Source organism: Mobula hypostoma, chromosome 20 (genome assembly GCF_963921235.1).
Source record: "Mobula hypostoma chromosome 20, sMobHyp1.1, whole genome shotgun sequence".
Classification (NCBI taxonomy): Eukaryota; Metazoa; Chordata; class Chondrichthyes; order Myliobatiformes; family Myliobatidae; genus Mobula; species Mobula hypostoma.
The window spans coordinates 34,357,066-34,383,858 of record NC_086116.1 but is presented as its reverse complement, the minus strand read 5'-3'; the positions used below and the strand labels follow the sequence as shown (position 1 = coordinate 34,383,858).

The 26,793-nt window shown below is 47.0% G+C and overlaps 1 protein-coding gene across 1 annotated transcript in view; it reads right to left on the bottom strand.

The window, feature by feature from the left end:
- The window catches only part of LOC134359429 (histone-lysine N-methyltransferase SUV39H2-like), a 53,091-nt gene that overhangs the window by 11,498 nt on the left and 14,800 nt on the right, over positions 1-26,793 (bottom strand). The window contains exons 2-3 of the mRNA XM_063072651.1: positions 16,804-16,949; positions 8,103-8,771 (exon numbers count right to left, since the gene is read on the bottom strand). Of these exons, the coding sequence (XP_062928721.1) occupies positions 8,103-8,771; positions 16,804-16,949 (815 nt within the window). The remainder of the gene's footprint in view (positions 1-8,102; positions 8,772-16,803; positions 16,950-26,793) is intronic.

Below are 26,793 nucleotides of genomic sequence, written 5' to 3'. Positions count from 1 at the left end.
CCCTCAGCCCATCCAGTCAATGCCGAAGTAATAATCCGCCTCGTGGCAATGACGTCCATCCTCACCATATCCCTCCCATCCTTGTACCAATCCGAATTTCTCATGTTGAAATCGAACCTCACTCTCACCGTCCTCTGAGTGAAGTTGTCCCCCTCGGGTTCCCCTTAAACATTTCACCTTTCACCCTTAACCCATGACTTCTAGCTGTAGTTTCACACAACCCCAGTGGAAAAAAGCCCGCTTGCATTTACGCTCTCTATACCCCCTCATAATTTTGTATACCTCTATCAAATCTCCCCTCATTCTCCTACACTCCTGGGAATAATGTCCTAACCTATTCCACAGTTCCCGACTCCTCAGGTGTGCTGCACCAGAAGGGCTGAAGGGCTGTAGGACTCTATTACTGAGAACGTGTGTGTGCTCTGGCACTGGGTGTCTCTACGCCCGCACAGTGTGGCGACTGGCTGCATTATGGCCTGGTACAGGAACACCAACGCCCCTGAGTGGAAAACCCCACATCAGGCAGTGGATTCGGCCCAGTACGTCACGGGTAAAACCCCCTCAACCATTGAGCACATCTACATGAAGCATTGCCGTAGAAAAGCAGCATCCATCGTCAAAGATCCTCACCACCCAGGCCATGCTCTATTCTTGCTGCTGCCGTCAGGTAGAAGGTACAGGTGCCTCAGGACTTGCACCAGCACAATGAAGAACAGTTACTACCCCTCAACCATCAGGCTCTTGAACAAAGGGGGATAACCACACTCATTCTAATTCTGCTGTTCCCACAACTGACGATCTCACTTTAAGGACCCTTTTATCTTGTTATTTCATGCTTGTCATTTGCTGCTATTTATTTATATTTGAATTTGCACAGCTTGTTATCCATTGTATGTGGTGACACATTATGTACTCTGATAATAATTTTACTTTGAACTGCACAGAACAAATAACTCTCCACATCTTCCAGACTGCGATTCCTCCACAAAAAGGTGAGCCAGTTAATGCCACTGCCTCCAACTCCAGGGACGCGGGCTTGATCCCCACCTCTGGCGCTGTCTGTGTGGGGATTCTGTACGTTCTCCCTGTGACCAGGGAGGTGACCCCAGGGGCTCTGGTTTCCTCCCACAGCCGGCTGGGTCGGTGGGTTAATTGGCCCCTGTCAATTGTCACCAGGAGAATGAGAGGTGATGTTATAAAGGAGTATAAAATTGTGAAGGGGCCAGGCTGTGTTGATGCACACAGTCTTTTTCCCAGGAAAAAGGAGTCAGGTACAAGAGGGGAAAGATTTAAAAGGGACCCGAGGGGCAACTTCTTCACCCAGACAGTCGTCAGAACATGGAACAAGTGCCAGGAGAAGTGGATGAGGCAGGCACATTAACAAAATTTCAAGGACAATTGGACAGGAAAGGTTTAAGGCAGGGGTTACAAACCATTTTTTTATGCCATGGACCCCCTACCATTAGCCAAAGGGTCACGGACCCCAGGGTGGGAACCGCTCAAGGGATATGGACCGAATGTGGGCAAATGGGATTACTTTAAATGCAAAACTTGGTCAGCATGGAAGGATTGGGCAGAAAGGCCACTCTGTGTAGTATGATTCTATGACTGTATCCAAACAGAGTGATTGCCTGCAGGAAGCTGAACCAGATTCCCAATGAAGAGTGCAGAGGAGTGAACAGTAATGCCGACAATTCCTCTTTCCTCCCCCCACCCCCAACAACTCCCCACTCCCCTAATAGATACTGCTCGACCTGCAGACTATTGCAAAAGCCTTACAGATGATGCAGAAAAAAAGAAATCAGGCTTAAAAATCAAAGAGCAAAAGCGTAGTGGGGCCACATGATGCTTCCTGCACAGGGGAGATCTCTGGCATATCCCTGCCTACACTCACCCGGTTTTATCGACATATCATAGAAATAAGAGTGGCCAAGAACAACCATGACATACGGCACGGCACAAAACGATGATGATGATCACAGAAAGCATCGTATCTGACCGTATCACAGCTTGGTATGACAACTGCTCTCCACGTGACTGCAGGAAAGTGCAGAGAGTTGTGGACACAGCTTGGCACATCACAGAAACCAGCTTTCCCTCCATGGACTCTGTCTACACTCCCACTGCCTCAGTAAAGCAGCCAGCACAATCAAAGCCCCCACCCAACCTGGACATTCTCTCTTCTCCCCTCTCCCATCGGGCAGAAGATACCAAAGTCTGAAAGCACGTCCCACCGGGCTCAAGGACAGTTGCTGTTATCAGACTCCTGAATGGTTCCCTGATACAATAAGGGGGACTCTTGACTTCACACCCTACCCGTTACGATCTTTCACCTTACCATCTACCTGCACTGCACTTTCTCTGTAACTGTTACACCTTATTCTGTTATTGATTTATCTTGTTCTACCTCAATGCACTGTGTAATGATCTGATCTGTATGAACAATATATTAAGACAAGCTTTTCACTGTATCTTGGTACATGTGACAATATTAAACCAATTCCTATTCCATTTGCAGCTCTCAGTCCAGCTGTACTCTTCACCCCCTCGTCAAACGCAGCGAGAGTTTCTGTCGCTACCAGCCCTTCAGGGTGAGGAGTGCCAGGTGTCACCATCAATGGGTGAAAAACGCTTTAACAAAACTCCTCTCGAGCACACATCACATGAAACGCACAATCCTCCCATACTGTCTCTGACAGAAGGCACTGGGAACTATGCAGATTAAAAATGTCCATCTTTATTTGCCACATGTACCTCGGAACATACAGTGAAATGAGTCACCGGTGTCACCGATAAGCACCATCGGCAATGTGGTCCACATTTTAACATCTCTCCTTCCCTCGTGGTTGAATAAATTCCTGTTTTTCCCTCTTGGATTTACCCCCTCATGGATTCCGACGGTCTTGGGAGTGAAAGAATTCTCCCCACACCCACCAGACTTCCAAAGGCCTCTGCCAGGGTTTGTTTGAACTTTCAGACTTGAGGAAGTAGCTCAGTTGCGGCAGTAACTCCGTTACGACAGAGGTGAATGTGAAGACTACGAAGACGTGCTCAGTGGTACAGGAGCTAACTAATAAACCGGTCACTGAGTGTAGAAGGAGGTCCTCCTCGTTTACCTGCCCTCACACGATGAGATGGCTCTGTAATGAATTGCTTATTTAAAGATATGGCCTTCCGGCTTTCGAGCCGCACCACCCAGCAACCCCAATTTAACCCTAACCTACTCAAGGGACAATTTACGATGCCCATTTCACCTAGCTGGTACGTCTTCAGACCGTGGGAGGAAACCAGAGCAGTCGGGAGGACCACAGAGGACCCAGTGACAGAACTCCGATCTCTGACGCCCCGCGCTGCAATCGCGCCATGCTAACTGCTACCATTGTGGCCCTCAAGCACAACATTCAGGAGCATTTTTGTCGTCCCATTACCGTCACACACTGCCAGATCAACGGCACTCGATCATTGTACTTCCAGTCACTACCTGACAGTGAGCTGTCACTCAACCAGCAGCATGCCACCCTGGTAAGATAATCCATAAGATACAGGAGCTGAATTAGGCCATTTGGCCCATTGAGTCTGCTCCACCATTTCATTAGCGCTGATCCAATTTTCCTCTCAGCTCCAATCTTCTGCCTTCTCCCCAAATCCCCTCTTGCCCTAACCAATCAAGAATCTGTCAACCTCTGCCTTAAATAAACATAAAGACTTGGCTTCCACAGCTGCCCGTGGCAAAGAATTCCACAGATTCACCACTCTGGCTAAAGAAATTCCTCCTCATCTCCGTTCTAAACAGACACCCCTCTATGCGGAGGCTGTGTCCTCTCCACATCCACTGTATCACGGCCTTTCACCAATTGAATGCTGCCTGACCTGCTGAGTTCCTCCAACATGTGTGTGTGTTACTCCTTTACTTCATTCTAACATCAGCAATCCAGTGATAAGGCCAATAGAATATGCAATTAAAAAGATAAGGAGAGTGTTAATATTCTTATGAAGCAACTGGAAGACATCAAGGCTAACTCCTTGATATAAATAACAGATGAACGTCTGGAAGACAAGAGGTGCACTGAACGCGTTTCTAGTTGCATGGCTTCAAGGCCCAAAAGAACCTTGTCAGCATATGGAAATGGAAGTTCAATTGGTGAAAAATGCAGGCATTTCTAGGCATTAAATGGGACATGGAGGACATTACTGTAATTTTCAGCCTTGGTTTGGCTCTGGCTTCAGGAGTGAGAACAAACACCTCGAGTGCTAGTCAGGGGGATCCACAAGGACAGAAATTCAGTGCCTGCAAGCAAGAGCAAATACATCTCATTCCAACGACCAGTCCATGGTGAGATTCCACATGAATTATTGTGTACAGGCCTGAACCTGCCTGTGATAGAGCGAGTTTGTCTGGCTGATCGCTGGTCTGGGGCTTTTTCTCTTTGAAGACAGATTAAGGACACTGGGTTCAAGAATGCTGAGGCTTTATGAGGCATTGGTCAGACCACACTTGAAGTATAGTGAGCAGTTCTGGTCCCAGATCTCCGAAGGGATGTGCTGCCTTGGAGAGGGTCCAGAGGAGGTTTACAAGAATGATCATAGGAATGAAAGGTTAACATATGAGGAGCAGTTGATGGCTGTGGGCCTATACTCTCTGGAGTTTAGAAGAATGAAGTGGGGGCCTTCATTGAAATTTGTCAAATATTGATAGAGTGGATATGGAGAGTAAGTTTCCAATAATGGTGGAGTCTAAGACCAGAGGACGCAGCCTCAGAATAGAGGGTTGTCCCTTTAGAACAGAGATGGGAGGAATTTCTTTAGCCAGGGGGTGGTGAATCTGTGGAATTCATTAACACAGAGGCCAAGTCATTGGGTATATTTAAGGCAAAAGTTGATAGGTTCTTGATTTGACAACCCTGACTAAGGTTACAGGGAAGAAGGCAGGAGAATAAGGTTAAGAGGGGTAATAAATCAGCCATGATGGAATGACCAAGCAGAATGGATGGGCTGAATGGCCGAATTCTGCTCCTATGGTCTAAGAATTTCAGGGTTTCGAAGAATGGGAGGGAGGACACCTGCCTTGGCTAGGGTGTTAGGAATAAGAGTCACAACATCAACAATAAGGGTTGGCCATCTTGGACAAAGTGAAACAGCCACTTCTTCTCCTAGTGCATGGTCAATCTTTGGAATTCTTCACCCAAGAAGCTCAGTTACTGAGGATATTCAAGATGGAGATCTAGAGCTTTTTGGACAGAACACCTCACAGTCCAGGGCCTTCGCCCCACAATCTTGTGCTGACCTTTTAAACTACTGCAGAATCTACACTATCTAACCCTTCCCTTCCACATAACCCTCCATTTTTCTTTCATCCACGTGCCTATCTAAGGAGCCTTTTATATTCAATCAGGCTCATGAGGCATGGCCTAACCCCTCACAAAGCCATGCTGACTATCCCTAATTAGTCTACGCTTCTCTACATTCTCAGAAGTTCTGTCTCTAAGAATCCTCTCCAATAGTTTGCCCACCTCTGACACAAGACTCACTGGTCTATAATCCCCAGGGTTATCCCTATTCCCTTTCTTGAACACAGGAATGACATTTGCCACCCTGCAACCTTCTGGTTCTACCCCCGTGGCAAAGTTTCAACAACCTCTTTCCTCATGCCCTGTCGTAACCTGAGATATATCCGGCCCCAGGGACTTATCTATCCTAATGTTTTCCAAAAGTTCCAGCACATTGACGTCGTCATGTTCTGGCATTATCAGCCTGTTTTACTCTGCTCTCACAAACGTCAAAGTCCCTCTCACTGATGAATACCCAAGCAAAGTACTCAGTGAAGACCTCCCCAACTCCTCTGACTCCAGGCACGTTTCCTCTTCTATCCCTGATCAGTTTTACCCTTGCTCTAGTCATCCACCTATTCTTCACAAACATGTGGAATGCCTTGGCGGTTTTCCTTAATCCTGTTCGCCAAGGCCTTCTAGCTCTCCTAAATCCATTCTTAAGCTCCTTCCTGGCTACCTTATCTGATCCTTGTTTCCCTAAACATTAAGTATGCTTCCTTCTTCCTCTTGACTAGATGTTCCACGTCTCCTGTCAACCATACTTCCATTACCCTACCATCCTTTCTCTGCCTCGACGGAGAAACCCATCCAGAATCCCATGCAAGTGCTTCCCTAAGCAATCTCAACAATTCTGTTGTGCATTTCCCAGAGTACATCCTTTCCCAAATTACGCTCCCAAGTTCCTGTCTAGTAGCATCATAATTCACCTTCTCCTAATTAAACACTTTCCCATATTCAATCCCACTCCAAGGCTATAGTAAAGGTCAGGGAGTTGCAGTCACTGTGTCTGAAATATTTACCCATTGAGAGATCTGACCCTTGACCTAACTTACTGCCAAGCACCAGATTCAATATGGCTTCTCCTCAAGTTGGTCTGTCCACATGTCGAATAAGGAATCCTTTCTGGACACTCCTAACAAATTCTCTGCCATTTTGCACTAAGGGGATGCCAATCAATATTAGGGAAATTGAAGCTCCCATGACAACAACCTTGTTATTTTTGCACCTTTACAAAATCTGCCTCCAGATCTGTTTCTCAGTGTCTCTGTTGCTATTGGTCTATTGAATAATCCCAACAGAGTGATTGTTCCCTTCTTTTTTCTGACTTCCACCAACACTGACTCAGTGGACAAAATCCTCCTCGATATCCTTCCTTTCTCCAGCTGTGATACTATCCCTGATTAGCAATGCTACACCCCAATTCTTTTACCCCCCACCCTGTCCCTCTTGAAATATCCAAACCCCAGAACATCCAGGCCTTGTGACAGCCACATCTCTGTAGTGGCCACAGGATTGAAGGTGGGTCTCCGGAGCTGTGAGATGGCAGGTCTACCCGTTGTACCACAGAGCCACAACAACAGCAGTTCCATGTCACTGAGCCAAGTAAAATGGGGAAACCTACAGGAATCTCCTCCATCAGTAAAGAGTTTGTACATTCTCCCTCTGAGACCCCGTGGGTTTCCTCCGGATGCTCCGGTTTCCTCCCACAGTCCAAAGATGTATCGGTTGGTAGGTGAATCGGTCATCGTAAATTGTCCCGTGGTTAGGTTAGGGTTAAATCGGGGGTTGCCGGGCAGCTTGAAGCTCTGGAGAGGCCTATCTCCCGCCATATCTCAATCAATGAATCAATAAATAGCCACCAACCAATCCCTGGGCAGAACACTGACAGGCTCAACAGCAAAAGCCAATCCAGACAGAGATAGACATCAATTAACCTCAGGCCCTTCACAACCCATAATCCAGACACGGTGATAACATGGGAGGAATGGGTGCACAGCAAGAACTAAGAGGGTTTATACAATAACAGATCAGCTTCTCTGGTAAACTGCCCGTGACTTACTGTTAATACAGCATAGTATTCAAGTTAACAGGTATCAAGATAAGAGGCACATTGAGTGGACAGAGAGAGTTTTTCCCAGGGTGTAGAAAGGCTAATATGGGGGTGGGGGGGGGGTGGAGATTAAATTTAAGGTGATTGGAGGGAAGTATAAGGGGGGATGTCAGAGGTAGGGTTTTTTTTAATACAGAAAGCAGTGGGTGTGTAGAAAGTCCTGCCAGGGTGGTGGTAGAGACAGATATATTAGGGACACTTAAGAGACTCTTAGATAGGCATATGGATGACAGAAAAATGGAGGGCTATGTGAAGGGGGAGGATTTGATTGATGTTAAGAATAGGTTAATAGGTCGGTACAACACTATGGACTGTAGGGCCTGCACCATTTGATGTTCTATGTAACTTCTGCCACACAGTAAGCAAGGTATGGTAGCGTAACGCTTCATCGGAAGACCGGGATTCAATTCCTGCCGCCGTCTGCGAGGAGTTTGTACATTCTTCCTCCCGGCCACGTGGGTTTCCTCCCGTGTTCAAAGACATACAGCTTGGGGTTAACGAGTAGTGGGCATGTTACGTTGGTGCCAGAAGCATGATGACACTTGTGAGCTGCCCTCCCCCAATATACCCTCAGATGGCGTTGGTCGCCGGCACAAAGTGACGCATATCACTGCAGATATCGGTGTGCGCTGGACAAATAAAGCTTTAAAAATGCATCCTACCTCTCCAACGTATTCCATAACAAAACTATTCTTCTTGATCTTTTGGAGGGTTTTAATGCCCCACCCTCGCCCGTCTGAAGTTCGGAAGATGCAGAGGTCGTAGAGCGTGCCTTTCTGCACCACCCTGTTGGGACACTGGGGGCTGCACGCACAGCAAGAGTTACATTCGAAGATGGGCTTGCCCGGAGCGATCTTCAGCCGGGATTCTGCGTTGTAAGCAAACTGGGCCCCGGCTTCCTCCGGGCAGCACTTCCCTTCCAGGCAGTTGAAGCACTCGCAGCCGACCAGAGGTTCTTTGTTGAGGTTTATTCCGAGCGAGGGCTTGTACTGGTTGATGTAGTGGAAGTCCAGTGGAGGCGGCTCAAAATCCACCTCGTTTTCCACCAGGATCCTCCCTCGATGGTTCTTCTTTCTGTTGAGCTCCTCCTCCCAACGCCTCAGCGCCAGCCTTTGCTTCGACTTCTTGGTGATGTATTCTGAGAACGCCAGTTTGAAATCTTTGCAGTTATTTAACTTCAGTTTCTTTGCCATTTTCACTTTCTCCAAGAATTTCTTCTGGTCCTCCTGAAACTGCTTCACCAGACCAATGCAACGGAGGTGCCTCCTGGGTTCCCACGTGTTCGTGCACTCCGGCCAACCCTTCCACTTCACAAAGTAGTACTCCTTACCCTAAAGGAGGGGTAAAAATAAATACATTAGATACCTCCTGGCAGTGCACAGTTTTGTTATTAAAATGTACGCATGAAAACGACAGCATGGCGGTAGGCATGGCACTTTAGTGTCAGGTTCAAATCCCGCCACTGGCTGCAAGGAGTTTGAACGCATTTTCTCCCTGTGACCACGTGGCAATACTTGCAGGCTGCCCCCAGCACAATCCTTGGACTGTGTTGGTCACTGACGCAAATGCTTTGATGTACATGTGAGAAATAAAAGTAATTTTTACCTTTGGTAACACACACTGAATCCTACCTTCCCCCTACCCTGACTTCACCTATTACGTTCTAGCTTGTAATCCTTCCTCTCTCCCCACCTTTCTTATAAAACCATAAGAGTTAGGAGCAGAAGTAGGCCATTCAGCCCATCATGTCTGCTCCGCCATTCAATCGTGGGCTGATCCAACTCTTCCAATCATCCCCACTCCCCTGCCTACGCCCCATACCCCTTTGATGGCCTGACTAGTTATTCTGACTTCTTCCCCCTTCCTTTGCAGTCTCAGCTCAAAGCATGGACTCTTTATTCCACAGATGCTCCCTGCCCTGCTGAGTTCCTCCAGCATTTTGTGTGTGTTACTCTGCAGCGACTCTGGTGTTTTAGCTTTTCATTGTACCTTGGTACATGGTTGTTGGTACCTAGTATTGTATTCAGCTCTGGACAATTCATTATAAATTGCTATATCACAGAAATCAGCCCCCCAGCCGTGGACTCTGTCTATGCTTCTCGCTGCCTCAGTAAAGCAGCCTCCCACCCCAGAGTTCTCTCTTCTCCCCCTCCCATCAGGCAGACAATACAAAAGCCTGAAAGTACACACATTCAGGCTGAAGGACAGCTCAACCTAATCGTTATCTACGGTAACGCGCACGAAATACCACCGACCCTCTCACCTGACTTCACCTTTCACCTTCTAACTTGTATCCCTTCCCCTTCCCTCACCTACCACAGAATGACAGCAGAGGTTAGCACCACAGTGAACAGCACCAGCCACCCAGGTTCAAATCCCACCACCGTCTGTGACGAGTCTGTATGGTTTCCTCCGGATGCTCCGGTATCCTCCCACAGCCCAAAGGCGTACTGGTTGATAGGTTAATTGTTCATTGTAGATTGTCGTGATGAGGCTGGGGTTAAGCCAGCGTGGTGCAGCTCGCTGGGCTGGAAGGGCGTACTTCCCATTGTATCTCAATAAATAAATAAAAAGCTTCACTGTAATTTTGACTCTTGAATAAACCTCACCTACAATAAGATGGCCTCACAATCTACCTCGTGACGATCCTGCATCTTACTGTTTACCTGCACTGCACCTTCTCTGTAACTGTTACACTTTATCCTGCATTGTTAGTTTTCCCTTGTTCTACCTCAACGCACTGTGCAATGATCTGATCTGTGTGAACAGTATGCAAGACGGTTTGCCACTCTACCTCAGTACATGTGACAATAATAAATCAATCTTACCAAGTTGCAGGTTTTTAAAGCAAGGTTTTTTAAAACTGAATTAATTTATTTTAACGTTATTTAGAGGTACATTGTGGAACAGGCCCTTCCAACTCACTGAGCTGCACTGCCCAGCAACCACCGATTTTAACCCTAACCTAATCACGGGACAATTTACAATGACCAATTAACCTACTGACCAGTACCTCTTGGGACTGTGGGAGGAAACCAGAGCACCCGCAGGAAAACCACACGCATGTAGGAAGGTCATAAATACAAACTTTTGCAGACAGCACTGGAAGTGTGATGATATCCTGAGTTCTTCATTACGGACTGTGCCTTTAAAAAGAGAGAGCGTGTACAGCTGAATGGGGGGGGGGGAGAGAGAGAGGAGGAGAGAGAGAGAGAGAGGAGGGGAGAGAGAGAGAGAGAGAGGAGGGGAGGGAGAGAGAGAGAGAGAGAGAGGAGAGAGAGGGAGGGAGGAGAGAGAGGGAGGAGAGAGAGGGAGGAGAGAGAGGGAGGAGAGAGAGGGAGGAGAGAGAGGGAGGAGAGAGAGGGAGGAGAGAGAGGGAGGAGAGAGAGGGAGGAGAGAGAGGGAGGAGAGAGAGGGAGGAGAGAGAGGGAGGAGAGAGAGGGAGGGAGGAGAGAGAGGGAGGAGAGAGAGGGAGGAGAGAGAGGGAGGAGAGAGAGAGAGGGAGAGAGAGAGAGAGAGAGAGAGAGAGAGAGAGAGAGAGACCGACCGACCAGCTCGTAAGTTGCTGTGGTGATGGAAGGGAGGTGGAGTTATTTGATGGACAATCAACGTTATGGTTTCTCTGCAGCTTGTTTTGAATATACAAGGACACACAGACACACACAGTTAGAGTCAAGATGGATTCCGTCAATTGGAGACACCAGTGAGTCGGTCGCTGGCTTAAACTTCCAGTAGCCCAAAAGGGGTGAGTTGAGATCGATCCTGAGTATTGATAAATGACTCTCACAAGTTCTCTGCAACTAGAACAAGTTTGCAGGAAGAGAAGAGGGGAGAGGAAGGTTTGAAACAGAAGAAACCTAGTGACAAAGAGATCACTGTTTGGACTCTCTCTCTAGGTAGCCCGTGAGGGTGAGTTTGTTTCCATTCGACTACGAAAGTGTGATCGTCACTTAGTTAATCCACAGGAGTGGGTTCTCTGGTGAGGGGAAAACCTTTGTGAATACCACATGTGTGTTTACCTTTTGTCTGGGTGTGGTAGTTCACTGAAGAAAGGCAAATCACTGTTGGAGTTATTTCGTATGTCGTGGAACTGGATAAGTGGCTATCACATTGTGTGTCTGGGGTAACCTTGTGGAATCTACCGGTGTGTCGACCCTTGCCTGGACGGTGGTTCCCTTGAAGAGGGTCCCCCTTGTGATAAGCTACTGTTGGTGATAATCCATACATGGACTCTGTTGGAGTATCCTGTGGCTACGACGTTGAGATCTCCCGTAGCTGAATTTGGGTGTGGTACCACTTGTGTTGAAAGGATATTCGTTGAAGATCACTGTTGGCGATATTTCGTGTGTGGAGTGGAACAACTTTGGAGATAAAACCTACTACTATTGTTATCTTGTATTGCTGTCGTGGAATCTGTGGAATAGCGACGTAATTGCCTTCTCACAACATTTGCCTCTGGATTACAAACATCTCACATTAATTAACCTGTGCATCTGAACTGAACTTTTCTTATCTACCATCGTAAGACTGTATCAATTACCACCTAAGTTTAAAGAAGTTTGGGTTCTGTATTTACACACCTATATATGCATAAACTTTGCTAACCTGTCTGATTTATCTAGTTTTAAATTACTGTATTGCGTAGTTACTAATAAAAAAGTGTTAGTAACCTGCGAAAACAGACTCCAGGTGTGTTCCATTTCTGCTGGTTCTTTAACCCGCTGCGGGGTACGTAACAAAACTCAGATGCCCTGAACGGTAATAGTGTCGTGGTAACCGCCATGTTACCATGGCGCCCCATTATGAACCAATCCCAAGCAACTGATAGAGTCCCCTTACTATTGAGAGCAGAAGCTCAGGTTACTCCGCAGTGTCCCGTTTAGTCAGCTTAAGGACAGGACGAGCAGCTTTTACAAACTCATGATTAAAAAGGAAAGTTGGACGAACAGTACACTGGATTGGTATGCTGCCAAAGATGAGCGAAATGTACTGTGGAGAGCATTCTAACTGATTGCATGTGTATCTGGTACGGAAGCACTGCGTTATCCATTCATGTATAGCTTGACCCTTATGGGTTGCTGTCACGCCCGCCTGTGTGTTACATACTGAACGTAGTGTGAAGGGGCATTCTGGGGAGATGACTTACAATTCAAACAGCAGCACATGTGTACTCCTCACCCCTCCGCCTCTCGTGTTACTTACGGCCACTGGGCTTCGCACACATAACACACAGGATCGGGAAAAGCTGCAGAGGGTTGTCACCTCAGCCAGCTCCATCAAGGGCACTAGTTGGGAGGAGAAGATGGCGGCGCGCCTGTGTGTGCGCAGCCCTCCGGCAAAAACTGATATCGTATCTGTTAAATAGGGGCCGTGGACAATTCTGATTTGATGGAGAATGGACGTGAAAGCACAGAGGAACATCTGGAGAAATTTCTGAAACGCCCGTTCACTGCTGTCGTTACTGCGTGGTCAGGAATCTTTCGGAGGGTAGGCCTCAAAATCCCCAGCCTTGCCTGCTTTTGGCGACTGAGAAGGAGGTCGAATCGTTCGGACAGAGATGGCGCTCAGTACTCGGTGTCGGAGAGCTGATCAGAGCTCGAAGTTTTCGGATGACTCAAGATTGTGGTCGGCATGACAGGGAGAGTTTTTCTTCCTTCTCCCGTCTGCGTGAGATGTGGGACATCTGAGAAACTTTGAACTTTACTGTGCTCATGAACTTCTTCATCAAGTTATGGTATTGTTGCACTGTTGTAACTATATGTTATAATTATGTGGTTTTGTCAGTTTTTTCAGTCTTTGTCTGTCCTCTGTTTTGTGATATCACACCAGAGGAAATAATATATCATTTCTTAATGCATGCATTACTAAATGACAATAAAAAGAGGACTACATGTCTTCTAAATCTAAATATCTAAATAGCCACCCCACCATCAAGGACCCCTTCAAAAGGCAGCTCCTCAAGAAGGTGGCATCCATCATTAAGGAGCCCCCCCCCAATCACACAGGACATGCCCCCTTCCCATTGCTAACATCGGGAAGGAGGTACAGGAGTCTGAAGGCACAGACTCAACATTTCAGGAGCACTTCTTCCCCTCCACCATCAGATTTCTGAATGGTCCATGAACCCACGAACACCACCTCAGTACTTACTCTCTTACCGCACTTTTTAAAAAATATTTCATCCTGTAAATCACAGGAATTTTTATGTATTCCACTGCACTGCTGCCACAAAACGAATTTCACAACATATGTCAGTGACTTTGCTGCTGAATTGACAAGAGACTTGTGCTGTAGGTGAACGTGCAAAGGATGTTTCCTCTTCAGCAATGTTCCCTCTAATTTGTAATGACCAGTGCGCGCAAAAATCTTGAGCTGGGCAATTTTTTACCCAGTGACAACAATACATGCCCATTGAATAATTTCTTCAATAAAAACAGTATAAATAAGGCCGTTCTAAAACCTGCAAACAAATCATCGCAAACTCCATGTTGACAATAACGTCCGCATCAGAAACCGGAAAAGGAAATGTGATTGTGTACGATTGTGAAATATATTCAACATGCAAACGAGGTAGAGGGTGACGACCTTCTGTGCGCAGTTTAAATTCCTTCGTGTGCCAGCGGCAAAAGATGTGGGCGCAAACACACGCACACCTCAGAGGGAACGTTGCTCTTGAGGGAGAATATGGAACTCAGGAACACCATTTACAAATTGGGGTGGCTGTCATCTATTTAAGTCAGAAATGAGGCAAAATTACTTCCCTCCTAGACTCGTGAGTATCTGAGATAGAGCTTATGAACATATTTAAGGCAGTGGTAGGTTATTACTTGATAAGTACCGGGGGGGGGGGGGTGTGGTGGAAGATCATCAGCTATGGGTGGCAGTTTAGAGTGGAGATCACATCAGGTCAACCGTGGTCCTATTGTATGGCGGTGGTGGTGGTTGTCCATTGTCTCTGACAATGACAGGAGACCCACGTGGGAGAGTTTTTAAAGTGGAAAGCCAGTGCTTTCCATCTCTTGCCCACAGAAGTCCGGGTCCAGTGGTATGAGTGAACGTCACAAACTGGTTCTTCCTTGGCTGCAGTGGATGACCATGACGTCTTCTGTGCCTTGTCATGCCCTTCACTCTCCATGGAGCTTTGCAGAACCATCTTCCTGGCTGTTGGGTCTCACTGTAGATCTCATCCCCTTCAGTCTGCTGGAGCTGACTTCACATGCTAGGACAGGCATGTCCCTCTCTCACTGGAGTACGAGGCCCACCAGCTGCCCTTGCCTGGTTTAGCCCGGCTTTCGAAGTGGGATGCAAACAGCTCCTTGGAGCCACAGGCGAGAGCTGAGTGTTCGGTGGGGCCGAAACGTAAGCTGCCTAAATGGACACGACAAGCCTGGTTCCTACACTTAATGTGTACATTCACCTTTCTAGAATTTATACATTTACATTTCTGTGTGTCAGTGTCTCAGAGGATCTAAGCTGGTCCCAACACACTGACACAATCATGAAGAAGGCACTCCAGCTGCTCTACTTCATCAGGAGTTCGAGGAGATTCAGCACGTCACCAAATTTCTAAAAATGTACGGTGGAGAGCATTCTGACTGGCTGCATCACCGCCTGGTATGGAGGCTCCCATGCACAGGATTGCAAGAGGGTCGTAGACTTAACCAGCTCCATCATGGGCACAACCTTCCCCACCATCAGGAACATCTTCAGAAGGCAGAACCATTTGTGGAAGAGGAAGGTTAAAAGGTTGGCACAACATTGTGGGCCAAAAGGCCTGAACTGTGCTGTACTCTATGTTCAAGAAGATGGCATCTATCATTAAGCACTGTCAGGATCCAGGACCTGCCAGCTTCTACTGCTACCGTCAGGGCACAGGTACAGAAGCTTGAAGACCCAAACTCAATGATTCAGAAACTTCTTTCTCCCCTCCACCATTAGATTTCTGAATGGACCAAGAACCCATGAACATCTCACTGTTTATTTTGTAATTACTTCTGCACTACACTGCTGCAGCAATACAACAGACCATGCCATCTACACTTAGTGGCCACCATGTTAGATACACCTGTACACCACCTTGTTCATGCAAATACCTGATCAGCCAATCACGTGGCAGCAAATCCATGCATAAAAGCACGTCGACATGGTCAAGAGGTTCAGTTGTTGTTCAGACCAAACATCAGTACGGGGAAGAAATGTGATCTAAGTAACTTTGACCATGGAATGATTGTTGGTGCCAGACAGGATGGTTTGAGTATCTCAGAAACTGCTGATCTCCTGGGATTTTCATACACAACAATCTCTAGTTTACAGAGAATGGTGCGGAAAACAAAAAAACACCCAGTGAACGGCCAACATCCAAAGAGATACAAGAGGTAACTAAGAGAGTGACCACTGAGTATGCCAGTGATAATAAACCTGGTTCCCATGCAGAGGAATATTCACAGCATACAGAGACAGATTTTTAATCACAGACAAAATCAGGAATGTAAGGGTCAGTGGCCTGGGGAGACATCATTGAAAACAAGAGTAGAATACAGAAGCCTGTAGCCAAAGTTTAGCAGAAAAGAGTTTATGATTCCATTTCTGACCTACCACACCATTGAACACAACCGATTGGTCCTCTGTCCATTATACAAGCAAGGATGTAATGTTGAGGCTTTAGACAGCTCTGGTGAGGCCTCACCTGGAGTACTGTGAGCAGTTTTGGGGCCCTTATCCAAGAAAGATGTGCTGACATTGGGGAGGGTTCAAAGGAGGTTCATGAAAGTGATTCCAGGATTAAAGGACTTGTCATATGAAGAGCGTCTGATGGCTCTGGGTCTGTATGTACTGGAATTCAGAAGGGCTAGGGATGATCTCATTGAAACCTACCAAATGTTGAAAGGCCTCAGTAGAGTGAATGTGGAGAGGATGTTTCCTGTGGTGGGGGAGTCTGAGTCCAAGACCAGAGGACACAGTCTCAGAATGGTGGGATGTCCATTTAGAACTGAGATAAGGAGGAACTTCTTTAGCCAGAGAGTGGTGACTCTGTGGAATTCGTTGCCACAGGCATCTGTGGAGACTAAGTCATTGGGTATATTTAAGGAAGACGTTGATAGATTCTTGATTAGTCAGGACATGAAGGAATACGGGGAGAAGACAGGAGATTGGGGCTGACAGGGAAATGGATTAGCCATGATGAAATGGCAGAGCAGAGTCAGTGGGCCAAGTGGCCTAATTCTGCTCCTATATCTCATGGTCTTACGGTCCCATGCCGTCCTCCACTGTTAGCCCTCGTACCCCAACCACAGCCAATGAAGAGTGATCTCCCTTCATCCCAGCCGATACATCGACTGATGTCCATGTACAGGGAGCGCCTACCTTCTCTTTCTTGTATCCGCACAGATATTCCACCTCGTACTCCTTCAAGTCCTTTTTGGTGATCCCCAGGGCAGAGCAAGTGAGCTTCTCCGTTCGGCAGATCTCCTGGAGAATTTCAAACGATGCTAGACACGGGACACACCACACTGAGACACAAAGCAAACAGGACAGGGGTTAGAGTACAGCAGAGGGACAGGCCCTCCTGCCCACAATGTTCATTTTTTTCAGGGACACAGCGCAGAATAGGCCCTTCCGGCCCTTCAAGCCCAGCGAACCCCCCCCCCCCCGATTTAACACTACCCTAATCACAGGACAATTTACAATAACCAACTGTGTGTGTGTGGGGGGGGGGGGTGGTTGTCGAAATGGACCAGCACAAGGGTGGCACAGTGGTGTAGCAGTCAGCGTAACGCTATCACAGCACCAGCAACCTGGGCTCAATTCCCACCACTGTCTGTGCTTGTACGTTCTCCCCGTGACCACGTGGATTTCCTCCCGATGCTCTGGTTTCCTCCCACATTCCAAAGACATACGGGTTTGTAGGTTAATTGGTCTCATTGGTGTAACTGAGCAGCATCATGAGCTCATTGGACGGCGCTGTATCTCAATAAATAAATGGAGGGCTAGCAGTTTATTATTGTAACATGTACCGGGATACTGTGTAAAAACTTGGTACATGACATCCAGGCAGATCATCTCCCCACATAAACACATTGACATACAAGAAGAAAACAGAATACAGAAAAATTAAACACAAGAGATTCTGCAGATGCCGGAAATCCAGAGCAGCACACACAAAGTGCCGGAGGAACTCGGCAGGTCAGGCAGCATCGATGGAGATGAATAAACAGTCGACATTCCTGGCCGAGACCCTTCATCAGGACTGAGACGGAAGGGGGAAAGATGCCAGAATAAAAAGGCGGGGAAGGGGAAGGAGGATAGCGAGGAGGTGAGAGGTGAAGCCAGGTGGGTGGGAAAGGTAAAACGCTGGAGAGGAAGGAATCTTTCAGGAGAGGAGAGTGGACCATAGGAGCAAGGGAAGGGAGTGGAGCACCAGGGGTAACTAATGGGCAAGTGAGAAAAAGGCAAAGGGCCAGAGTAGGGAATAGGAGAGGGGAGGGGGAGAGAATTTTTTTTAAACCGGAAGGAGAAATTGATATTTACGCCATCAGATTGGAGGCTACCTAGGTGAATATAAGGTGTCGCTCATCCACCCTGAGGGTGGCATCCTCTTGGCACAAGAAGAGGCCATGGACTGATACATTGGAACGGGAATGGGAATGGAAATTAAAACGTTTGGCCACAGGGAAGTTCCGCTTTTGACAGATGGTGTGCAGGCGCTCGACGAAGAGGTCCCCCAGTGGAGAGGAGGCCACATCGGGAGCACCGAACACAGCGGACAACCCCAGCAGATTGGCAGGGGAAGTGTTGCCTCACATGGAGGGCCTGCTTGGGGCATGGATGCTGCCTGACTTGCTGAGACCCTCCAGCACTTTGAGTGTGTCACTGCAGTTACAGAGAGTGCCATGCAAGTGCCCAGGAAAGTTCAGATGAAATTTAACCTGAGGGTGATTGGTGGAACCAGATAGTGGGGAGAGGCATAGAGGATCAAGGTTCCAGAGCAACTTTATTCACCATATATACATTTACACGTATTAGGAATTTGCTGTGGGGCGTTGGTCAGGGTGCGACATGGAACAAAAACAACACATTCAACAATTATAAAGAATATCGTAGAGACAAACAGGCAGGGAGGGAGGGAGGAGAGGAGAAGGGAATGGCAAAGAGAAACAAAGGAAGAAGAAACTTGGGTGGACAGGTGAGTGTGTGTGGGAGGAATTGATTTATTAGAAGGGGTGATTGATAAGTTCATGACCTAAGGTAGAAGGAGTCAGTTTTAGAAAACCTAGCACATTTATTTTTCAACATAGTCCCCTCCTACATGTACACACTTAGTCCAGCAGTCGTGGAGCATACGGTTCCCTTCTTTGTAGAAGTGGTCCACAGCAGGAGTGATTGATAAGATCGTGGCCTAAGGTAGAAGGAGATGAGTTATACAGCCCTCGTTACATGCACGTGCAGTTCAACTCCTTGTGTGAAAATGCAGAAAGTTTGAAGTTTCTCCTCATTTCCTTCTACTTTAGGCCACGAACTTATCTATCACCCCTGCTGTGGACCACCTCTAGAGGTCCAAGACGCCGACTTCTACAAAGAAGGGATCCGTATGCTCCACGACCGCTGGACTAAGTGTGTAGATGTAGGAAATATAAATGTGCTAGGTTTTCTAAAATTGACTCCTTCCACCTTAGGCCACGAACTTATCATATCAATCACCCCTCGTATTGCCACATGAACCGAGGCACAGCGAAAACCTTGTCTTGTATTGGTTCATACAGATCAGGTCATTACATGGACCATTGAGGTAGAATAAGGTAAAACAATACAAAATGCAGAATAAAGTGTAACAGCTACAGACAGAGTGCAGAGCAGGTAAACAATAAGGTGCAAGGCCATAACGGGGTAGTAGCTACAGTGTGTACCATCTACAAAAAGTACTTCTCAAAGTTACTAACTGGTTGTATCATGGCCTGGTATGGAAACACCAAATGCCCATGAATGGAAAAGGCTGCAGAAAATGGCGGATAAAGCCCAGTCCATCACGGGCAAAGCCCTTCCCACCACTGAGCACACCTACAAGGAGCGGTGACACAAGAATTCAACATCCACCAGGCGAGGGTCTCTCACACTACCACCATTGGGCAAGAGGTCCCACGCCTCCAAGTGCAGGGACAGTTTTCCCCTACAACCACCAGGCTCCTGAACCAGCGTGGATAACTACACTCGACTCTGACCTGATTCCACAACCTAGACTCACTTTACAATCCATGTTCTCAGTAGTAATTTTTTATTTGTAGTTTGTCTTCTTTTTCACATTGTCAGTCTTTGTCTGTGTATAGTTTTGCATAAATTCTATTGTACCTTATGTAAACGCACCTCCTTATCCACAGGAATAAGACACAAGATCAGAATTAGGCCATTCAGCCAATGGAGTCTACTGTGCCATTCCAACATGGCTGATTTATTATCCCTCTCAACCTCATTCTCCAGTCTTTTTGTAACCTTTGATACCCTGACTAATCAAGAACTCATCAACCTCCACTTTAAATATACCCAATGACTTGGCTTCTACAGCTGTCTGTAGCCATGAGTTCCACAGATTCACCACCGAGGCAAAAATAGGGCTTGCTTCCCAACCTTTCTTATGCCTTGGACCAATACCATTAAGCAAGGACTCCGTTAAAGAAATTCCTGCTCATCTCTGTTCTAAAGCTGTGCCCTCAGTCCTAGACTCTCCCAGTATACAAAACATCCTCTCCAAGTCCATTCTGTCTAGGCCTTTTGATATCCGATGGATTTCAATGAGATTTCCCCCTAATTCTTCTAAACTCAAGCAAGTACAGGCGCAGAGCCATTGAATGTTCCCCATACATTAACCCTTTCATTCCCAGAATCATTCTCATGAACTTCCTCTACACCCTCTCCAATGCCAGCAGATCCTTTCTTTGATGGGGGGGGGGGGTCCAAGACTGCTCACAATACTCCAAGTGCAGCCTGACTAATGCTTTATAAAGCCTCACCATTGCATCCTTGCTTTTAAATTCTAGTCCTCTTTCCTTTGGCAAATAGGAACGACTGCAGCAAGCTAAAGTTTAAATTCAATAGTCCAAAATAGAAACTTGTTTCCCTTACCCACTGCCCTTCCTGGACATCCAGTTGGACTGCTCAGTAGTACATTCCCCCTAGCACGTTCATCTGGCAGGGGTAGATTGCAATGCACTTCTATCTGTGTGGACAGATAGTGTGCATCTTACAACAACCTAGCAGCAGAATTCATTTCGCTAGGTAAGTGATTTTAACAACTCCTCTCCATAACAGGAATAGATTAAGCTCTTCTGAACAAATTTAATGCCTGTGTACATTCAATTATGGCGAGGGGAAAAGAGAATCATTATTGTAATCAATTACAATAGTTACCGGTAATTAATTAATCACTTTAACTGTAGTATTTACAAATGTACATCATCGTAAATGCTTTGGATTTAATGGTTAGGTGAGGTTTGAAGATATTCATGTAACAGCATAATGGGGGAAAGGACACTGACAGAAATGTCATGGTGGGCGAGAGGGAACGAGAGAGCACACACAGGAAAAATGAGTGCGCAGGCAAAGGAGAGGGAGAGGGGGTGTGAGAGGGGGAGAGAAAGAGATGAAAATGAAGATTTTGGGGGGAAAAGGAATCTCCTGAATCTGGGGGTCCCAAAACTGAAGGCACTTCACCAGTTGCCAAGTGATTCCGTTATCGGGAGTACAAGTGGGTGGAAATGAAGAGAGTCATGTGTTTGTGGTTACACACGGGGAGGGCAAGAACACAGAAAGGGCGAGAGTCAGTATGTGAGTACAGGGCTGTTGAGGAGACCAAATCCAAATGACCAAACTAAAAGGAGACTGGTAAACTGGTTAATTAGTGTCATGTGTACCAAGATACAGTGAAAAGCTTGTTTGGCACACTGATCATACAGATCAAATCATTACACAGTGCATTGAGGTAGTACAAAGGAAAACAATAGCAGAATTCAGAATAAAGTGTAACAGTTACAGACAGAGTAAAATGCAAGATGATCACAAATTAGATTGTGAGGTCCACACTCCAGTTTATATTAAGGAACCATTATAAGAGCGGGGTACAAACTGTCATTGAGCCTGGTGATATGTCCTTTCAGGCTTTGGTACCTTCCGCCTCATGGGACAGGGGAAAAGAGAGAATGTCCAGGGTGGGTAGTAACTGGCTGCCTTACGGAGGCAGAGGGCAGTGTCAACAAGAGTCCATAGGGGGACGCTAGCTCCTGTGGTGTGCTGAGCTGTGTCAACAACTCCGCAGTTTCTTGTGGTCATGTGCAGAGCTGTTGTCATACCAAGCTGTGATGCATCCTGACAGGACGCTTTCTATAGTGCATCGATAACAATTGGTGACCCTTCATCAGGAGTGATCTCAGCCCAGAATGTCAACTGTTCATTCCCCTCCATAGATGCTGCCCGACCTGGTGGGTGGGTGGGTGGGTGGGTGTGTGTGTGTGTGTGTGTGTGTGTGTGTGTGTGTGTGTGAGAGAGCGAGAGAGCGAGAGCACGCATGTGTGTGTGAGAGAGAGAGAGACAGACAGACACACACACACACACACAGGATTTCCAGCATCATCTGCAGAAACTCATGTTTGGTTATTCATTAGCCTTGGGATCTTGGCTTCTCCGAACAGGCCGATACTTGTTCCCACTACCTCAGTGACCAAGGACAACTGCAGAAGGCAATGGGGAATACCCTCACCTGCAGATTCCCTGCCACGGCGCACACCTTCCTGACTTGGAAACACATCACCATTCCCCCATCAACACTGGACGTAAACCCTGAATTGCTCTGCCCAGCAACTCTGTGGGAGCACATTTACCAGCGGTTCAAGAAGCAGCTCTCACCACCTTCCCCAGGGTGTTTAGGGATAGTCAATGACAAAACATTGTATCTATTTGGAACATTGTTTGCAATTATGGGCACCATACTACAGGAAAGGTGTCATCAAGCTAGAAGGGATGCAGTAAAGAGTCATAGGACTTTGCCTGGATTGAATTTGAAAGTTTTTTGTACATAAGATCTGCTGGAAATCCTGAGATCTGCAAACTGCTGAGGGCCAGATCAGAGGCATTCAATTCTGGCAACCAAGAAAATAACAAGAGGTCCAGGTATGATCTCCAGAAAGCCATCTCACAGGCGAAGTGGCAATTCCGGACTAAACTTGAATCAATGAAGGATGCTCGACAGTTGTGGCAGGCTTGAATGCTATCACCTCTTACCAAGTGATATTGAGCGACATAGGTGACGACAGGGCTTCGCTCCCAGATGAGCTCAATGCCTTCTATGCTCGCTTTGACCGTCAAGAACATGGAGGAACCATCACCGACTCCCACAATCCCTGATGACCCTGTGATTTCAGTCTCTGAGGCCAACGTGAGCGTGAGGATAAACCCACGAAAAGTATCTGGTGCAGAAGTAAAGACCAGTACTGATCAACTGGCTGTGATCACTTAACCTCTCACTTTGGCAGTCTAAGGTACCCATCTACTTCAAGCAGGCTTCGAGCTTATGCTGGTGCCCAAGAAGAACATGGTAAGCTGCCCCAATGACTATCGTCCATAGCATACCTCTGTGATTGAGTGTTTGAATGGTTGGTGATGAAACATATCAACTCCTGCCAAAGACAAGACTTGGATCCACCCCAATTTGCCTACTGGCACAAGGTCCATAGCAGATGCCATCTCACTGGCTCTTCTCTCAACCCTGGAACATCTGGACAGCAAAGATGTAGACTTCAGGATGCTCTTTATCGACTACGCCTCTGCATTCATTGCTATCATCCCCTCATCGATTCTATTAGGGTTATTGGCCTTATTGAGTATGCCCACAAGAAAATGAATCTCAGAGTTGTATATAGTTTGCTTTGAACTTTGAATGTTCCCCCTGTGACCATGTGTGTTTCCTCCGGGTGCTCCGGTTTCCTCCCACAGTCCAAAGGCATATGATTTAGTCAGGGTTGGTAAGTTGTGAGCATGCTACGTTGGCACCAGAAGTACGGCAACACCTCTGGTCTGCCCTCATCACACCCTCTGATTGTGTTGGTCAGTGACGCAAACCACACATTTTGCTGTATGTTTCGATATACATGTGACAAATAAAGCTAAACTTCATCTCTTCTCTATTCCACGCTAGCCTTCTGGAGTCTATGCCTGTCCAAGAACATTGACCTGACATGCTGTCTCTTGGGACATTCTTCATCATCATCGTTGTGACGTGGGCGATCATGGTCCCATGACCACGATTGCTCTCAGAAAAATTTTCTACGGGAATGGTTTGCCACGGCCTTCTTCTGGGCAGTGTCTTTACAAGACAGGTAACCCCAGCCATTATCAATACTCTTCAGAGTTTGTCTGCCTGGAGTCAGTGGTCGCATAGCCAGGACTTGTGATGTGCACCAGCTGCTCATCTGACCATCCACCACCTGCTCCCATGGATTCACGTGACCCTGATCGGGGGGCTAAGCTGGTGCTACACCTTGCCCAAGGGTGACCTGCAGACTAGCAGAGGTAGGAACGCCTTACACTCCTTTGGTAGAAGCATCTCCATCCTACCACCCGACATTGGACATTCTCACATGCAAAAAACTGATGGTAAGCTACAGGAGGGATGGCGATCAGAAGCTTGGTCAATTAGGCAGATTGCATTGATGTTTAAAAGTATGAAGAGGCGGGGGGAGGGGGCAAAGCAAAATGATAAAACACTGGAGGAACACAGTGGATCAGGCAGCATCTAGGGAGGGAAATGGACAGTGGACGTTTTGAGTCAAGAACCTTCACTAGGAATCAATGTCAGAGAAGTTTAGGGGGAAGATTCCAGAACTCAGGACTCTGGTAACCGAAGGCACAGCCACCAGGAGCAGGGCAATTCAATTCTGCGATGGTCAAGGGGGTCAGATGGAAATACAAGGGATTCTGCGGATGCTGGAAACCTGGAGCAACACACAGAGTGGTGGAGGAACCTCCTGAGTCCCACCGGCGTGTTGTCAAGTGGTCACAATTAAGAGGGCACAGAGATCAAGGCGGGCGGGTGGGGAATTGGTTGTAAAGCTGAAAGATGTAAAGGAAGCAGAGGGGGGCAAGATGAAGATCAGTACATGCGAGGAATAGACGGGAGATAATCAAAAGCTTTTCCCTACGATAAAGCTATCAAAAAATGAGGACAAGGGTTTAAGGTGAAAGGTAGGAGAATTAAAGGTCACCTTAGGGATACATTTTTTCAACCCACTGTAGCTGAAAGGGATCAGAACATAGGACAGCACAGTTCAGGCCCTTCTGCCCACAAAGTTGTGCTGACCTTATAGCCTACTCTAAGATCAATCTAACCCTTCTCTCCCACATAGCCCTCCATTTTTCTTCCATCCAGTTGTCTAAGTTTCTTAAATGTCCCTAATGTATGTGCCTCTACCAGCTTTCCTGACAAAATGTTCCAAACACCCACCAACCACTGTGTAAAAAAAAATCACTATTTCTGACATCCCCCCCTGCACTTTCCTCCAATCACCTTAAAATTATACCCACTCGTATTAACCATTTCCACCCTAGGGAAAATGTATTTGGCTAATGCCCCACCTCCCCCTCGTACCCCATCCGTTATTTATTTATATATACACATTCTTTTTCTCTCTTTCCTTTTTTACCCTCTGTCCTTCTGACTATACCCCTTGCCCATCCTCTGGGTTTCTCCCCCTCCCCCTTTTCCTTCTCCCCGGACCTCCTGTCCCATGATCCTCTCATATCCCCTTTGCCTATCACCTGTCCAGCTCTTGGCTCCATCCCTCCCCCTCCTGTCTTCTCCTATCATTTTGGATCTCCCCCTCCAACTTTCAAATCTCTTACTATCTCTTCTTTCAGTTAGTCCTGACGAAGGGTCTCGGCCCTAAACGTCCACTGTACCTCTTCCTAGAGATGCTGCGTTCACCAGCAATTTATGTCTCATCATCTTGAACACCTCTATCAAGTCACCCTCCCTCGCTCCTGAGAGAAAAGCCCAGCTCGCTCAGCTTTTCCTCATAAGACACGAGAGATTTTGTTTGTCACCTAAAACGCTCAAAAACTTCTACATATGTACCTTGGAGAGCATTCTGATTGGGCACTAGCCTCTGTATTATCCAAGACATCTTCACGGAGTGGTGCCTCAGAAAGGCAGCGTCCATTATTAAACATAGAAACATAGAAAATAGGTGCAGGAGTAGGCCATTTGGCCCTTCAAGTCTGCACCGCCATTCAGTATGATCATGGCTGATGATCCTGTACCAGCCTTCCCTCCTTATCCCTTTAGCCACAAGGGCCATATCTAACTCCCTCTTTATAGCCAATGAACTGGCCTCAACTCTTTCCTGTGGCAGAGAATTCCACAGATTCACCACTCTCTGTGTGAAGAAGTTTTTCCTAATCTCGGTCCTAAAAGGCTTCCCCTTTATCTTCAAACTGTGACCCCTCATTCTGGACTTCCCCAACATCGGGAACAATCTTCCTGCATCTAGCCTGTCCAATCCCTTTAGGATTTTATACGTTTCAATCAGATCCCCCCCTCAATCTTCTAAATTCCAACGAGTATAAGCCCAGTTCATCCAGTCTTTCATCATATGAAAGTCCTGCCATCCCAGGAATCAATCTTCTTTGTACTCCCTCTATGGCAAGGATGTCTTTCCTCAGACTAGGGGACCAAAACTGCACAGAATACTCCAGGTGTGGTCTCACCAAGGCCTTGTACAACTGCAGTCTCCCTGCTCCTGTACTCGAATCCTCTTGCTATAAATGCCAGCATACCATTTGCCTTTTTCACCGCCTGCTGTACCTACATGCCCACTTTCAATGACTGGTGTATAATGACACCCAGGTCTCGTTGCACCTCCCCTTTACCTAATCGGCCACAATTCAGATAATAATCTGTTTTCCTATTTTTGCCACCAAAGTGGATAACTTCACATTTATCCACATTAAATTGCATCTGCCATGAATTTGCCCACTCACCCAACCTATCCAAGTCACCCTGCATCCTCTTAGCATCCTCCTCACAGCTAACACTGCCGCCCAGCTTCGTGTCATCCGCAAACTTGGAGATGCTGCATTTAATTCCCTCATCCAAGTCATTAATATATATTGGAAACAACTGGGGTCCCAGCACTGAGTCTTGCGGTACCCCACTAGTCACTGCCTGCCAAGACCCCCATCCAGGACATGCCCTCTTCTCAACGTTACCGTCAGGAAGGAGGTACAGAGCCTGAAGGCACACACTCAGCGATTCAGGAACAGCTTCTTTCCCTGGGCCATCCGATTCCTCAATGGACATTGAACCTATGAACACTA